The sequence below is a fragment of the Zalophus californianus genome, chromosome 8 (assembly GCF_009762305.2).
Source record: "Zalophus californianus isolate mZalCal1 chromosome 8, mZalCal1.pri.v2, whole genome shotgun sequence".
Taxonomy (NCBI): domain Eukaryota; kingdom Metazoa; phylum Chordata; class Mammalia; order Carnivora; family Otariidae; genus Zalophus; species Zalophus californianus.
Genome location: NC_045602.1, coordinates 48,418,173 through 48,434,562, shown reverse-complemented (window position 1 = coordinate 48,434,562; position 16,390 = coordinate 48,418,173). Strand labels below are relative to the sequence as shown.

The window sequence follows — 16,390 nt, the reverse complement described above, 5'->3', positions numbered from 1 at the left end:
AAGAAGCACTTTTTAATCACCTTCAATTATGACATCTATTGATTTTTACTGCATTTTACATTTCCCTGTGTTCAAAAACTTCTGAAAAAAAATCTGTGAATGTAAGAGAAATTAATGATCTTAGACTCTGCCAGAGAATAATTTAATTTTACCAAGATTACAAAGCAGTAGTACCTGTAAGTCGAGGAATAAGTGTTTTGTTGATGACAGTGGACAAGATTTTCTTGTCAGCACTATCTTCCTTCTTTGAATCTTCCATACTGCTAGCCATAAATTCTTCTATAGATGTGAACCATGGCATCTGTTTTATACCTATGGCATCAAACTTATAAATAAAATTATCAAAATTATCAATACATTCTTAAACATGATTTTAAAAAAGTTATATTTTTCAGTAATCACTGGAACTTTTCGGAGAATCAAAAAAGAACAATTCCGTATTTTAACCCCTTGTATTTAGCACTAGACCACCAAAACTAGGCAGGATGACATGACTAAGACATGATGTCTAAACAGTATGACAAGAAACTACATTCTATCCATCATTCATATGACAAATACTCCAAAAATGCCCACTACGTTCAGAACCTACCACACTTTACTTTTGGAAACAAAATATACATTGGTAAGAATAGCGCTTAGAATAACCATGGAATTTGTTTATAAAAATTCATTTACCTCATGCAAAATTAATTTCTGGTTCTCTCAATTCTCATAGGGACAAATATGTATTTTTACAGGTGGTTTAGCTTAATAGGCAAGTGGCAGATGGCCAATTATTATTTGTTGAATGAATGAACAGATCAGCTTGAGTGGTTAACAACTAGGCTGCTGTCCAACCAACTACTAATTTTCTGAGGGATCAGCTTAGCTCCTGTACTATGAAGATTGCCTGGACCTGAACCTAACACAGCAACAGGCATGCATGACTAGGACAGAGAAAGATAAAAGGACATGGCTCTGTCTCCTTTACTCTGTTAAATCTTTACCTTTGGTTCTCCTCTATTCCTTCAATTTCATTTTCTCATTTGTTTCCTTACTAGACATATCCACATGGATATTCCACTATCAGTAAAACTTCCTTCAAAATCTTTTTCTCTCCTGAAAGTCCCCATTCCTATTAATGGAACTACCACTGTTCTAATAACCCAGAATCAAAACATCGGGGTCACCTTTCGATGTGATAATGTGTTATTCTCAGTATTTTACGAATTCTTCCTTTTAATTCCAATATAGTTAACATACAGTTGAGTTAGTTTCGGGTGTACAATGTAGTGATTCAACACCCCATACATCACCCAGTGCTCATCAGGGACAAGTGCACAGCTTAATCCTCATTGCCTGTTTCACCCATTTCCCTGTCCCCCTCCCCTCTGGTAACCATCAGTTTGCTCTCCATGGTTATGAGTCTGTTTCTTGGTGTTTCTCTCTCTCTAATCAACCCTTTCTTTCTCTCTCCTTTGTCACTACCATTCTCTGTGAGGAATTCACTACCTTGGACTTGGGGTTCAGCAGTAGCCTTTCAGTATTATATCCACCTCTTCTTATCTCCCTTCCCTCCAAGTTACCTTGCTGCTAGGGCTTCCTAAAACATTACTTTCATAATGCTACTCCTCCCATTATTTACCAAAATAAGTTCCTATCTCTTAATTTAGGATCTGAATCTCTATATAGTCTCTAGCTCCTGAAGTACGATTTCTCCTTATTCACCTTTACAAAAAAGTTTGTCTCCTGTTTAAATCTTTGAGACCCTTCCAATCCTCATTTCAACTCCCCCTCCTCAATGCAGCTTTCCAAACCAAATTACCACCAATATATCATCTCCAACTTCAGAACTCTTGGTACCTATGTTGAATTTCCTCAAATAGACTAAAATTCTTAAAATACTACCTTTACGTTTTTAAATCATTTAAAAATATCAAACTTATCATAGAAGAAGCTAAAAAAAAAAAAAAGTGCTTCCTTGACAGATGCTTAGTGCTATTCAGGCTTAAAAATAAAGGGGGAACCAAAAATAAAAAAGATGAATGCAAACTATTACCCCAAAACACTAATTATCAATTCCAACTCTATGTATTTTAAAGCTAACCTGATACCAAGGGCATTTAAATAATGAACATGACAGAATTATTTCTTTTATATGTTAAGCTTAAATACCTTAAGAGGATTCCAATCAATCAACTGAACTCGGATTAGGGGATTTAAAAGCTTCGGTATGCACAAACTAATGAAAGCTTCATAATAAGAATCAGGATACTTTTCTCGCCATTGTTGAAATTTCAACAAAATATGCTGGATATCACAAAAATCATCATGTACATCTTCAAAAATCTTCTTATGATCCTGTGAAATGTCACCTGTAAACAAAATGAGTCTCTGTATATAATACATTTTAAGTTTGTGAACTTTGTTTCCTATAAAGTCATGTACAAAGATGTATATAATCAACTGAGCTGAAAACTTTCCTTCGATATTAACATATAAATTAGCTTTTATTAAAAAAAAAATCACTTTAATAGCAATATTGACACTAACAAATTCCACCACTTACTGAGTCCCTGCTATGTCAGCATCACAACTACAGCAGGTATCACTACCCTATTTACAGACAAAAAACAAGCAAACAAGCAACATGAGATTCAGGGAGATCAATGGATCTGCCTAAGATCACACAGAATACAGCCCTTCTTCAAACCCATCTATTTGACTGTAAGGCCCACATCCTTTCAAATATACAATATTTTACCTTCTCATATCACTAAAATTTTTAAGTACCCTCTACCAACAATGTGGGGCTCGAACTCACAATCCTGAGATCAAGAGTTGCATGCTCTAGTGACTGAGCCAGCCAGGCACCCCTAAATTTAAGTTTTCAATTAAAAATGATATACAAAGTATGTAGTAGAGAAACAAAATAAAAATGGCCATGGTTCCTTTACAAAAGATGAGGAAGGCTGAGGGAAAAAAACTATAAAGATGCAGAATACCCACAATGTTCCTCCATTTTATCCCATTTTTTCAGAGGAAGAAAAAGGTGTTTTTGTTTTGAGTAAACTCTAATCCCAAAGTGGGGGCTCAAACTCATGACCCCAAGATCAAGAGTCACATGCTTTACTGAGGCAGACAGGTACCCCAAGAAAAGTCTAAAAAGGGGGAAAAATGTGTTCTTTTTTTCCTAAATTTTTCCAATGATTTTATATAGCTTATGTATTTAAGGGGGGGCAAGCACTGTGAAGCATTTCCTACCATTTCAATATTTCAAATTAAGACATATTAGAAACTTGGTAACTGACCTTGGGTTTTTTGGAAGTCAGTCATGTCTGCTGAAGACAGTTCATCATCACTAGATGTCCCTTCCTGATGATCACAATTCCCAGAAAGTGTCCTTGCTTGTCTTCTTCGTGATCTATGTTTTGCAATAAACCGAAAACAAATTAAAAACAAACAGTTCCTGCTGAAAAGAAATGCTTTAAAACAAAAAGTTGGACTCATCAATGCCCAGAATATACACGACAGAATTTTATGCTAATATTTTTGGCATTTCAGCTTGATTAATCTGAATTGGTGGTTCTCCCCCTTTTTCTTACAGAACATTCCCATGGGCTACCCAGACTTTAAAGAGGTGGTAACAATATAATAATGACCGGCTGTAGTTACAAGCAATTCCTGGACCAATAAATGCCATCTTACCCATTCCTTTTGACTGACCTAATACACCACTGTGTCTTTAAACCCTGGGGGTGAGGACTGTTTAACTAAATTTTGGTTTTACATCATTCTCACAAATTAATGTTCAGTTATGGTTAATTATACCATACGGGTTAACTGTATTTAAGTAGTGAAAAATACTTGCTTAATGATGCTTTAAGTCTTCAGTTTATATAGCTACCTTCGAGATTCAATCTCTTCTAAAATCCATTGAGTTTTTTCATCTACAGCCAAGCTTTCATTCGTTGATGTCTCAGCTCTGCCTGTTAATGAATAAAATTGATTTCATTCTTAAAAGAAATAAAGTGGGACACTATTAAACCAAAATTGTATCTTGGGTGTATACACATACAGGTATATATAAATACACTTAATATGCTTAAATTGCATATTTCATCATGCAATGAAATTTCAATGGTAACTCCCTATCACAATATTAATAGGCATTATTGGGCTTGCTAGCCTGATACCTTGGCTGGTGAATACAGTTCAGCACTTGAGAATACTAACAAAATTCTACCAAGTTTCTTTTTCTCATATTCTTTTTCAGTAGTTTTCACCATTTTTTTTTCTGTCCCTGAATTGCTAGAATTGTTTGCATTACCAATATTTTATATTATTTTCTACTTTAGTATGTATAATTTATAAACAACTACAGTCATGTGTTTGAGAGTCACTTTGCTTTAATCAGCTATTTAGTTATGATCTCATCTCTTTCACTATTCCCTGGACTGCACTTTAATCAACGAAGGGATCTCTGAAAATACAAAACCAGTGAGAGAACTAAAAGGTAGCATCCAAATCTTATTTGAGATCTCACAGATGATTCTCTCCTGAAACCCACCAAAACATCTTTAACCTCCATAAATAATCTGTGGGAGGGCCATGAAATCTTTATTAAGTTAGATTTCTGACAGAGCCTATAGATTTATGTCAACTCGTCTCAAAACACTCATTATCTGACCATATATCCTGTCTCAAATACTAAATGATTAGAAGTTATAATTTTTATTCTTACTTATGTCTTAGACTGAATTCAGGACATTTTGAAGCCCTAACTCTAAATATTTTGAAGTTTTTAAAAGGGGTGAAAGATCAGTGGGAAGATACCCAAAAAGCATTTTTTATACAGGAATAAAAATATTTTATTCTCTAGCTGATTGTCAGCTTAATGAATAATAAATTATATTGAACATGAAAAACACTAACGTGATAACTGCTGTAAATACGTTGATTCATGTTTTAATTCATCTTGCCTGCGTTTCATTAAGGTCATGGCTTGTTTTAAAAGGAGTGCATGCATGGATGATTCTATTTCTTGGATGCTGATAATCTGAAATACACATATAAGTAACATTTTGCAGGTCATCAATAATGAATTATAAAAAGTAATACGTTCTTATACAAAGGAACATTTTCAATACTACCACATTTTAATTAAAAAAATATAGTGAGATACAGATGTGGTTGCCAATGTTTGTAATATTGATAAAACCAGAAAATCAACTTACTGTACTAAAACAGCTATAAATATCATAAATAATGAAAGCAAATGGGCTGGAGTCAGGAATATGGGTAAGAATGGATAGATAAGAAATAGGATTCTTTATTTGAGATATGAGGAGAAAATGAGGGGTGCACCTATTTTTCACAAGCCGAGGGGGCAGACTGTAAGAGCACACTTGACGAAACTGATAAATTTGAAAAAATGGAGAATGGAAGAGACCTAACCAGACAGGTAGAAAAGCTGTGAAGCAGAAATGAATGATTATTTAAAATCGGTGTTCTTACATTTCTTGGGCAACAATTCCCCCCACTCCAATCATGTTCCATAATAGCTGTCACGGGTACATCAATGTGTAGGCCAAGAAATTTTAACAATGTCATTCTTCAAGGATCAATGAAGAAAGTTGTATTGCAATAAATACTTCAGAAAGTAACTACCAAGGGACAGTAAAAAGTAGTCAGCTTGAAACAACAGGAGAGAAGAAATCTGACTGGTAACATTTTAAATGTAAATAAAAAGCAACGAAGAAAGTAGAGTGTATTTTTAAAAATGATTCACCCTCTGACCCTCTTCCCTCTCATGCTCTCTCATTCTCTCTCTCAAATAAATAAAATCTTTTAAAAAAAATAAAAATAAAAATGATTCATCTACTTAAAAAGAAAAAAATGTCAACTCAAGACCCTAATGCAAGGACTTAGTATGTATAAAACAGAAACAGAAATTATAAAGGGAAAAAGTGATTCACAGATTTGATTAACATAAAAATTTCAAAACATCAGGATGTCAAAAAAACCACTGCAAATGAAATCAAAAGATGAACCGTAAGTTTATCTACATCAAGTAGGATAAAATATTTAAAAATTTTAAGCAGTAAGAAATTTTCACCATATAAGGAAAAAAAGAAAGGAAAAAGAAAAATCCCCACTATGAACTAAAAAGATAACAGGGCAAAGAAGACAACTTGCAAGAAAAAAGACTACATGTGTTAATAAAACAAAGGGTTGTTTCAGATCAAAATAAATACGTTAAGACGAAATCAGAAAGGAAGACAAACCATGAGAGACTCTTAACCATAGGGAAAAAACTGAGGGTTGCTGAAGGGGGTGGGGGATGGGGGGTAACTGGCTGATGGACATTAAGGAAGGCACATGATGTAATGAGCACTGGGTATAAGACTGATGAATCACTGAATACCTCTGAAACTAATAATACACTGTATGTTAATTGAATTTAAATTTTAAAAAAGGAAAAAAAATGAGAAAAAAGTTATGTAAAAACAAAAATCATTTTTTAAATGAAATAAGCTAAAAAAAAGTGATACAATCTTTCTGGTGAATAATTAAACAATGTTTCATAAGTCTTAAAGATATTTGGACACTGACTTATCAATTCCCCTTCTAGGAATTTTTTTTTTTTCTTTAAAGATTTTATTTATTTGACAGAGCAAGTGCGTGCGCCACAAGCAGGGGGAGCGGCAGGAAGAGGGAGAAGCAGGCTCCCCATAGAGCAGGGAGCCGGATGTGGGGCTTGATTCCAGGACCCCGGGATCATGACCCAAGCCTAAGGCAGTTCCTTAACGAACTGAGCCACCCAGGCGCCCTCTAGGAATTTTTCTTAAACAGATGGAATTTTAACATAAAAATTTATATATAAAACTTTATGCCAAAATAATTGCAAAAAACCTAACTGTCCAACATTAAGCGGGTACTTAATGTTGCAGTATGTCAAAGATGTATAAGAAAACCCTAGAGGAAAGTATTTAGTTGTAGGATTTACTTTTAAGAAATCTCATGGTAAGGGGATTTCTTTATAAAAAAGGAAATACTGTGTTTATAACCACGTTACCTTTTCATTAAGACAGTCAATTAAATTTTCCACATAAATTTTCATGCTTTTATAGAATTTAAAATTTAGAGCTTGATTTGATGAATTCTCTAGGTTCTGGATGGTACTCTTTGAGCTCTTGACATCTTGTATATATTTTTCATATTCCCTCAGGTGTGAGCGGTGAGTATCCTGTAGCAATGTTAATCTATAAATAAACAAAATAAAGAAAAATGAAAACTAAAAACTGCTTTGTTTTTCCAACTTTTATTTCTACTACAGTAAATAGCAGTCTAATGAAATTTTTTCAAAGCTACTTTCAGAGACCACCAAGGAAACTGACAATCCTATAAACCTGGGTTTATGAGACTTGCTGTGCAAAGGAGAGCGCCACAATGAAAAGAGGTCTCAAAGGAAGAGGTGGGAGAGGACACTTATAGGTTTTTAGGTGCTCGAGCTAATCAGAGGGTAATTTTAGAAAGTTAGTAAGTGTGGATTGATCAGAATTGGTGAGTTTCTAGAACAATCCTAGGTCTTATATTTGAAACTCGGGAATCCATCTGGAGTTACTATTAGATCAGTCTGTGGTCTTTCTTGGAATATCTGAATAAGCTGGTATTAAAACCATTTGAGCATGTTATGATTTGGTATAATCTGTGACTCAATGGTTTTATCTGTCATTAGAATTCGATGTTCTTTGAGGCATATTTCATTTCCTGTTTTTGCTGTAGCCCCCATACACTTCTCTACTGATAAGACAGCCTTTGTTCTCAACCCTTGTGAATATCACATATATCAACTGATGTAACATGAAAAAAAGTGTCAAATGTAATTCAATGTTTGCTTATTTTTTAAAATAAGCTCTCTCTCCATACACCTGCCAGTAGAAGAGTAAGAAACCTCTTTCTTTAAAAATATCTGGAAGGTATTTTCCACTAATATTCGACACTGTTAGTACATTAGAGAGAATTATCTACAAATGAAATATCAAATTGGTAGTATGTGGTCTTGAAGTGAACTTTTTTTCAAAAATTCAACTCCTCCAGCTAACCTGCTATACACTGAAAAGTCATTAGTAAGTACTTGCTTAAACCAAATGTCATTAAAGTTTCCCTGGAACACTAATGCATTTGTCTTTCAAAGTTTTTCCTTGCTTTATGTAAAGAATGGAGACAGTTAAGAAATAAGACAATAACGGACAGAAAACATTATGAATAAAATGCTTGAATTGACTGGAATATTATTGGCTATAGCAATAAGCTCATAAATATGTATTACATGAAAAAAGCAAGGTAAGGACCAGGGTATACAGTGGGCTTCATGTTTGTATAAAAAAATGGGACAATACATAAGTATATATGTGCTTGTATAGATATACAGACTACTTCTGGAATGAAACATAAGAAACTGGGAGGAGTGGTTTCCTCTGGGTAAGGTGACTTCCTTTTCTCTGCATATCTTTTTGTATTGTTTGATTTTGTCTTTAGTATTTGGACCATGAAAACATATTTTCTTTTTAAAATAAAAAACCCAGTTAATAAAAAAATAAAATAGGGGCAGCTGAATCAGTTGGGCATCTCTTAATTTTGGCTCATGTCATGATCTCAGGGTCACGGGATCAAACCTTGCATCGGGTTCCATGCTCAGCACAGAGTCTGCTTGGGATTCTCTCTCTCCCTCTGTCCCTCCCCTTGCTCTTGTGCCTTCTAAGAAATAAAATCTTAAAAAAAAATGCACTGAAGTTGAAAATAAAACCTATCCAGATAAAGTGAAATGCTAATCTCTATCAGTGGTCTGCTACCTTTTTCCTATTCTATAATTCATGCAAGACAACTGTCTTCAACACAATTTCAAAAAAGCCAAAAAACAAAAACCCCCAAGTCCTGAGTTATATGCAATTTTTGATGCAATAAGTATAATTCTAGCTCTTTTCTTCCAATTAAGGAAGGACTATCAGAAGGAGAGTAAATAATAGTGAGGTTATTACAAAAATAGTCTTGAATCAAGGCAATCATCATCATTTAATATCACTACTGAAAAACAATGACCTACAACACAGCTTGGCAAACTTTTCCTATAAAGGTCAAGATAGTCACTATTTTAGGATTTGGAGTTACATGGTTGCTATTGCTACTATTCAATTCTGTGATGTAGCACTAAAACAGCCAAAGACAATACATAAATGCATAAGTATGGCTGTATGCCAATAAAACTTTATTTACAAAATAGGCAGTGGGGTGGTAGTTTGCTAACTCCCTATAATATAGTCTAAAACTAAAACTAGTACATCTAAAAATTTTTAAATTTATTTCACTATACAATGCTATAAAATGTTCTTTTCTATGTCAAACCATTTAAATGAGCGACTATGACCAATATATCTTAACTGCAATATGATTACGGAATGAACCTACTTTAAAGCTGATTTATACAAAAGATACAGGGGAAGAAAATTTGGAACCTATTACTATGTATTAGAAAAAAAATTCCCATAAAAAAAAAAGCAACGAAAATGTTCTTTATGATCATCATTCCATTGTGTTTGGAAAAGATACTTGGTGTGACTTCAATCTTACATATGTTAAGACTTTTCTGTTACCTCACATTTGATCCTTCTTGAAGAGTATTCCATGTGTGCTTGAAAAGAATGTACATTCTGCTGCTGTTGGGTGGAATGTTCTATGTGTCTGGTTAGGTCCATTTTGTTCAAGATCACGGTTTCCTCATTGATTTTCTGTTTGGATGTTCTATCCATTACAGAAAGCGGAATACTGAAGTCCTGTACTATTATTGTATTGCTATGTCTCTCTTCAGCCGTCTATATTTGCTTTATATAGGTGCTGTAATGTTAGATGCAAATTTGTAATTGTTTAGTTATAATTCCTGATAAACTGATCTCTTCATATACCATAGTGTCATTCTCTGTCTCTTGTAATAGTTCTTAATTGTGCCACTACTGCTCTTTAGTTTACTATTTGCATGGAGTATACTTTTCAATCCTTTCACTTTGTCTAAATGTATCCTTAAATCTTAAATGAGTCTCTTGCAACAGCATGTAGCTGGATCTTAAATTTTTTTATCCGTTTAGCCGCTCTGTCTTTTGATTGTATAGTTTAATCTTTTTATATTTAAAGTAATATTAATACAGGACTTGCTATTGCCATTTTGTAAATTGTTTTCTGTCTTGTAGTCATTTTCTGCCTTTTATTCTCTTGCTACCTTAGTGTTTTGTGGATTCTTTATAGGGACATGCCCTCAGTCTTTTCTCATTTTCTTTTGTGTATCTTCTATAGGTTCTGTGCGTGCGTGCGTGTGTGTGTGTGTGTACACCATAGGGATTACAAAATACATCTTATAGTTCTAATCTATTCTAAGCTGGTAACAACTTCAATCACATACAAAAAACTGTACTTATTCCTTCATATGTCCTCCATTTTTTTAATTGATGTCACAAATTACATTTTAAAATTTTGTATTCAGGAACAGTATTACAGTTTTTTGTATGTGTTTATCTTTTAAATTCTATACCTGAACTAAAAGTGATTTTCGCATCACCTTACATTAGGGCATGAGTATCTATTTGTCTACATATATATGTTTACCACACAGCTTTATATTTTGTTTTCATATGCTTCATGTTATCGGCTGGCTTCCTTTCAACTTGAAGGACGTTTAATAGCAATTTTTGTAAGGCAGGTTAATGGTAATGAACACCCTCAGCTCTGACTTATCTGAGGTCTTTGTATCTCCTTCACTTTTTGAAGGACACCTTTACCGGTTACAGGTCTCGGCTGGGAGTTTCAGCACCTTGTATATGTGACCCTACTCCCTCCGGCCTATGATGTTTCTGTTGAGAAAGCTAATCATCTTATGAGGCTCCCTAGTATCTGAGGAGGTGCTTTTGTCTCATTGCTTTCAAAATTCTCTTTCTGCCTTTTGAAAGTTTGATTCTGTGTCTCAGTGTGAGCTTCTCTGGGTTCACTCTTCTTGTTCTCTTTTATGCTTGAGAGTGGAAGTCCACTTCCTTCCTCAGATTGGTAAAATTGTGGCCATGGTATCTTCAGATAAGCCCCCTGCCCCACTCTCTTCTCCTACTTGGATTTCCATTAATGTATACGTTGTTCTGCTCGACGTATCCTGTAAGTCCCTTAGGCTTTCTTCACTTTTCTTCATTTTTTCCTTTTTGTTCCTCTGACTTGATAATTTCCAATGACCAGTCTTTGAGGTCACTGCTTCTTTTTTCTGCTTGATATCAAATAGGCTGCTGATCTCCTCTAGTGAAGTTTTCTGTTCACTTACTGTATTGCTGAGCTCCAGAATCTCTGGTTCTTTTTTATAGTTTCTCTTTGTTGATATTTTCACTTTGTTCATGTATTCTTTCCCTGATTTTGTTTAGTTGTGTGTGTTCTCTTGTAGCACTTCCAGCTTCTAGCAGATTATTCTGAATTGTCAAGTAATTCATAGATATGTTTCTTAAAGGTTGGTTCTGGAGATTTATTTTACTCCTTTGGTTAGGCCAGGTTTTCCTGTTTATGTCCCCTGTTATTTTTTGTTGTTGTCTTATGCATTTGAAAATGCACTTAAGGGAAATAGTTTCATACGGGGAAGGAACATCACCAGTCAGCCTGTCTAGAGACCTGGGGGGCAAGGGGAGGTCTCCTCAAATCTTTCATGGAGGATGTATCTTCTCTGGGCTTCTATATGAAATTTCCCTATTAGAGAGGTTGTGTGTTTCTTTTTTAAGGCATTCATAGTCTCTTGCTCCCTCTGGTGTTTGTCTGCAGTATGGCAGGCTTTCTGGCTCTGCAACAACTGAGCTGTCTTTTGCTCTTTGTGGTCCCCAGTCAACCAAGGTATGACAGTTCCCCATTACAGCTCTGAGACAGACGAGGTAGAAGCAGTCCCTCAGGCAGTCCCTCCAAAAGCCAAAACGTTGGAGGTTTGTTCCACTCTTCTTTTTTCCCTCTCAGTGGAGAAGCTGTGAGTTGGGCTTTTTCTCTCTCACAAGCAGTGCAGGCTTGCAAGAGTGGTTGATGCAGATGAAATGAAATGGCTTTGGTGACAGACATTAAGGAGGGCACGTGATGTAACGAGCACTAGGTATTATATAAGACTGATGAATCACTGACCTCTACCTCTGAGATTAATACATTATATGTTAATTAATTGAATTTAAATTAAAAAAAGAAATGGATTCTTACCCATTTCAGTGTGGCTATTCTTGGCTTTGAGCTAACTGGTTTCTGGAATTCTCAAAAAGGCTTTTTAGACTGTATATTAAATTGGTATCTCTAAGGGGAAATGAGGTTTGGGGCTTCCTACTATGTCATCTTCCTGACATCACTCCCAACTTATTTTTGTACTTTTGTACTTAATTTAAGTACTTAAATTTGTACTTAAGAAGAACACAGTGCTTTTTTTCACTATTAAATGTCTAGGACAAATGTATTTTAAAATCAGTATTTACTTACCTAGTATTTAATTGCTTCTTTATAATTTCTAAATTTACTGGTGGTAATGAAATCAAAGTATCAAACTTCTTTACTGTTTGAGGTTCACTGCTGTAGGAAAGATCTAGGTCTGGTCCCTAAAAATATGAAAATTTGTACTGTTTTAAAAGACTCATTAATCTTATAAAGATTAATAGCATGAAAGCAGACTGGGTATTCCAATGTCTCAACCAGCTCAAAATTCCGTGCCTTTGACGTTTTTTATAGTTACAATAAAATGTTTTTATAATTCTTAGTTTTAAGATATAGAACTTTAGGGGCACCTGGGTGGCTCAGTTGGTTAAGCGTCTGACTCTTGATTTCAGCACAGGTCATGAGATTGAGCTCTGCGTTGGGCCGCAGGGCTCAGGGCAGTGTCTGCTTAAGATTCTCTCCCTCTGCCCCGCTGCCCCCCACATCCCGCTCACACTCTCAAAAATAAAAAAACAACAAAATAAAAAATATATATAACTTTTGCATGCAAGAGGCAAATTACAAAATCTTACTTTTCACAAAAGCTTGCTTCTCAGTGTTTTTAAAGCTAGTTTTGTTTATGATCTAATGTACTCTCAGAAGATTATGTTTTCCATGATGGGAGTATCCACCTAACTCCTCTAGTCAAAGAAAAGTAAATGGAAGTCTTCTGGAGGGTTTCTGGGTAAAGCTTTTAGTTTTGTTTAAGCTACTGTTGTTATTTGGGTTATCTATTACTAGTCGAGGACCATGTTCTAGTTAGTACACCTTATAACATTTCGTATTACTATCCTCTGACTAATCATAGCTTATCACCATCATACTTAGCATGTTGAAAGGGTTCTAAGAACGTGTTTTAGATAAGGATATGCAAAGTGGACCAGATAATAAGCCAAATCACTGGCTTAACTATCCTTGTATTTACCACAAGGCATCATTTCTCATGCTAATTCTTAACCAATCCTCTCATCCGGCTCTAATCACTCCTGCAAATCCTCAAATTAGTTAGATTATTTCACATCTTATGTCTTTACATCCTGATATATTGTCTCAAATCCCTTACATTATAAACCTCTTTCAAAGACCCATCTAAATATGATCAACTTTTGTAGAGGCTCTTCCAAATCTCCCTATCACCTATAAAACTGACCACTCACTTGCTCCTATGTGCTATCTCAGGACCCGGTATAGGTTCTGTCAAAGAATCTGTAAGATTTCACTACAATTACTTTGTTTAGCTCTCTCTTCCATATAAAGATTGTACATTCTAGTGTCTATCATTATTAAGTGGTATAGGGGCTGAATGGCGACTCCAGAAAGTAAGTCGATGTCCTAATCTCCCAAACCTGTGAATATTACCTGACATGGCCAAAGATGTGATTAAGCATTTGGAGAGATGGAGCTTATCCTGGTTTATCCAGATGAGTCCTAAATGCAATACACATATCCTCATAAGAGAGGAAGAGGGAGTTCTGGGGCACAAAAAAGGTATGTGAATATGGAGAAGAGAGAGAGGTGGCTACATCCCAACAGCTACCACAAGCTGGAAGAGTCAAGAACAGATTATCCTCTAGAGCTTTTGGAAGGAGTGCAGACTTACTAACACCTGGATTTTGGACTTCTGACCTCCAGAAATGTGAGAAAATAAATTTTTTTTGAAGATTTTATTTATTTATTTGAGAGAGAGAGAGAGAGAGAGACAGCAAGAGTGGGAACACAAGCAGGGGGAGTGCAAGAGGGAGAAGCAGGCTTCCCACTGAGCAGGAAGCCCCACGTGGGGCTTGATCCCAGGACCCCGGGATCATGACCTGAGCCGAAGGCAGATGCTTAACGACTGAGCCACCCAGGCGCCCCTAAATTTCTGTTGTTTTAAGCCACAAAGTTTGTGGTTGTTACAGTAGTCACACGAAACTAACACAGTAGCATGTGGTAGATCTTCAATAAAGGAACCTGTAAATATACTCACAGTTAGTAATAAAAAATGCAAATCAAACAGCTTGAGATTCCATTTTTTGGTGCAACTAATCTTGCATCTAAGCTGGCAAGACTGTAATGAAACATTCCCATAATATCAGCGGCATTACAGATTGTTCTAAATTTTCTTTAGAAAGCAATAGGGAAAAGTGTAGTAAATGCCATAAAAATGTTCATGTCCTTTATTGGTAACACCACGCTTGGCCACTATCCTAAGATAACATACATCTGAACAAAAGGAAGAAAAGAAAAAAAGGCAAGCAAATATTTACCAATTCTTACTATTTCTTTTAAAGTTTTAAGTAATCTCCACACCCAACGTGGGGCTCAAACTCACAGCCTTGAGATCAAGAGTCATATGCTCTACTGACTGTCCCAGCCAGGTGCCCCTTCTATTTTTTATTAATAGAAAAAAAGGGGCGCCTGGGTGGCTCAGTCGTTAAGCGTCTGCCTTCAGCTCAGGTCATGATCCCAGGGTCCTGGGATCAAGCCCCACATCGGGATCCCTGCTCAGCAGGAAGCCTGCTTCTCCCTCTCCCACTCCCCCTGCTTGTGTTCCCTCTCTCGCTGTCTGTCAAATAAATAAATAAAATCTTTAAAAAAAAAATAGAAAAAAAGATTCAGACTGTTAATAATTTAAAATGTTTGCCAAAAGGAAGAATGGCTAAGAAATTATGATTCACTGACTCTAATAAATATTATGCAATTTAAAAAATTAGTTATTATGATAACTATGTATAGAAATAAGGGAAAATATTTATAACATGTCAAGCAAAAAACCCAGAATTTGAAACTGTATGCATACTGTAGTTCCCAAACTATGTGCCAAGGCATCCCCATGAAATCAAAGGGGTGCTATGAAATATTTTAAATATACATTTTAAATACAGATATTTAAAATATTTTAGGAGAATACATATTCATCATTTGTTGGACTACTAGTTTTTACTAGTTCACAGTTGCAACATTAGATTGTGCTACAGTCCTCTGATAAAGTCTTATTAGTGAAGGTGGGTTCTTGGTGGACATAATGAAAAGGAAGTAGTGATTGAAAATCAACTTGGAAAGGAGGTGAGAATGACAGTGAACAATATGATTCCAAGGTCTGAGATGTCATGCAGTGCCCAAAAGGTGCATCCTATTAATAAGTAATTGTGGTTATTTAAAAATGCAATTAATAGATTTTTTTCTTAATTTATCTATGTATTTTCCAAAAGCTACTAAGTTATTAGGACATAAACATTATTAAATTCTTTGACCCTAACTACTTCATAAATAGAATTGTTTGGTACTTCTTTTGGCCTGGGGGAACCAAGATAAAGTTACTGACACTGAGGGCTCCATGAATGGGAAGTCTGGGAACTTCTAATATATACTATGACTCCAGTTAAAAAAAATACTTAAAAAGGAATAATTATGCAAACTTGAGCAGTCAGAGTAAGGACTGTGACATGTTTTTTCTCAAAGTATTTTTTTCATGCTGTTTAGCTATACTGACTTTACTAAAAAGAGGAAGGGGGTCCTACATCTATTATTTTTACATCATAAAAATAGCCCTCTAAACCATTTCTCTGGTCAGAGATTTTAAATGTTGTTACAACCAAAGGCTTACCTTTACTTAGCTTTTTAGTTTTAATAACGTAGAGATCTGAACAATACTTTTCTTACCTAAAAGAGCATATAATCTTTCAAAGCATTCTTGTTAAACAGATTAAAAAAAATAAAACCTTTATATTTGAATATTATATAATTTATAAGTGCTTTGATTTAAATTATGATTTTGAGCCTACAGCCAGCTACTCATGTAGTTAACATTACCTTCCCATTTTACTGATGAGAGAACAGATTTAGAAAATGAAATAATGTGGGGTGCCTGGGTGGCACAGTCAGATGAATGTCTGACTCCTGGTTTCAT

The 16,390-nt window shown here is 35.1% G+C and overlaps 1 protein-coding gene across 10 annotated transcripts in view; it reads right to left on the bottom strand.

The window, feature by feature from the left end:
• GCFC2 (GC-rich sequence DNA-binding factor 2) overlaps window positions 1-16,390 on the bottom strand; it is a 47,655-nt gene that overhangs the window by 20,812 nt on the left and 10,453 nt on the right. For 6 of the 10 annotated variants that reach the window (XR_003524717.2, XR_003524716.2, XM_027622610.2 and 3 more), the window contains 7 exons: window positions 12,511-12,626; window positions 7,061-7,247; window positions 4,918-5,041; window positions 3,890-3,971; window positions 3,294-3,406; window positions 2,158-2,357; window positions 175-325 (listed from right to left, as the gene is read on the bottom strand). Coding sequence is in view for 8 of the 10 variants with exons in the window: in XM_027622610.2 (XP_027478411.2) it covers window positions 175-325; window positions 2,158-2,357; window positions 3,294-3,406; window positions 3,890-3,971; window positions 4,918-5,041; window positions 7,061-7,247; window positions 12,511-12,626 (973 nt within the window). In the remaining 2 variants the exon portion in view is untranslated. Of the gene's footprint in view, window positions 1-174; window positions 326-2,157; window positions 2,358-3,293; window positions 3,407-3,853; window positions 3,972-4,917; window positions 5,042-7,060; window positions 7,248-12,510; window positions 12,627-14,318; window positions 14,452-16,390 lie in introns of those variants that run through there. The other 4 variants (XM_027622614.2, XM_027622615.2, XM_027622616.2 and 1 more) reach the window with 4 other exon arrangements.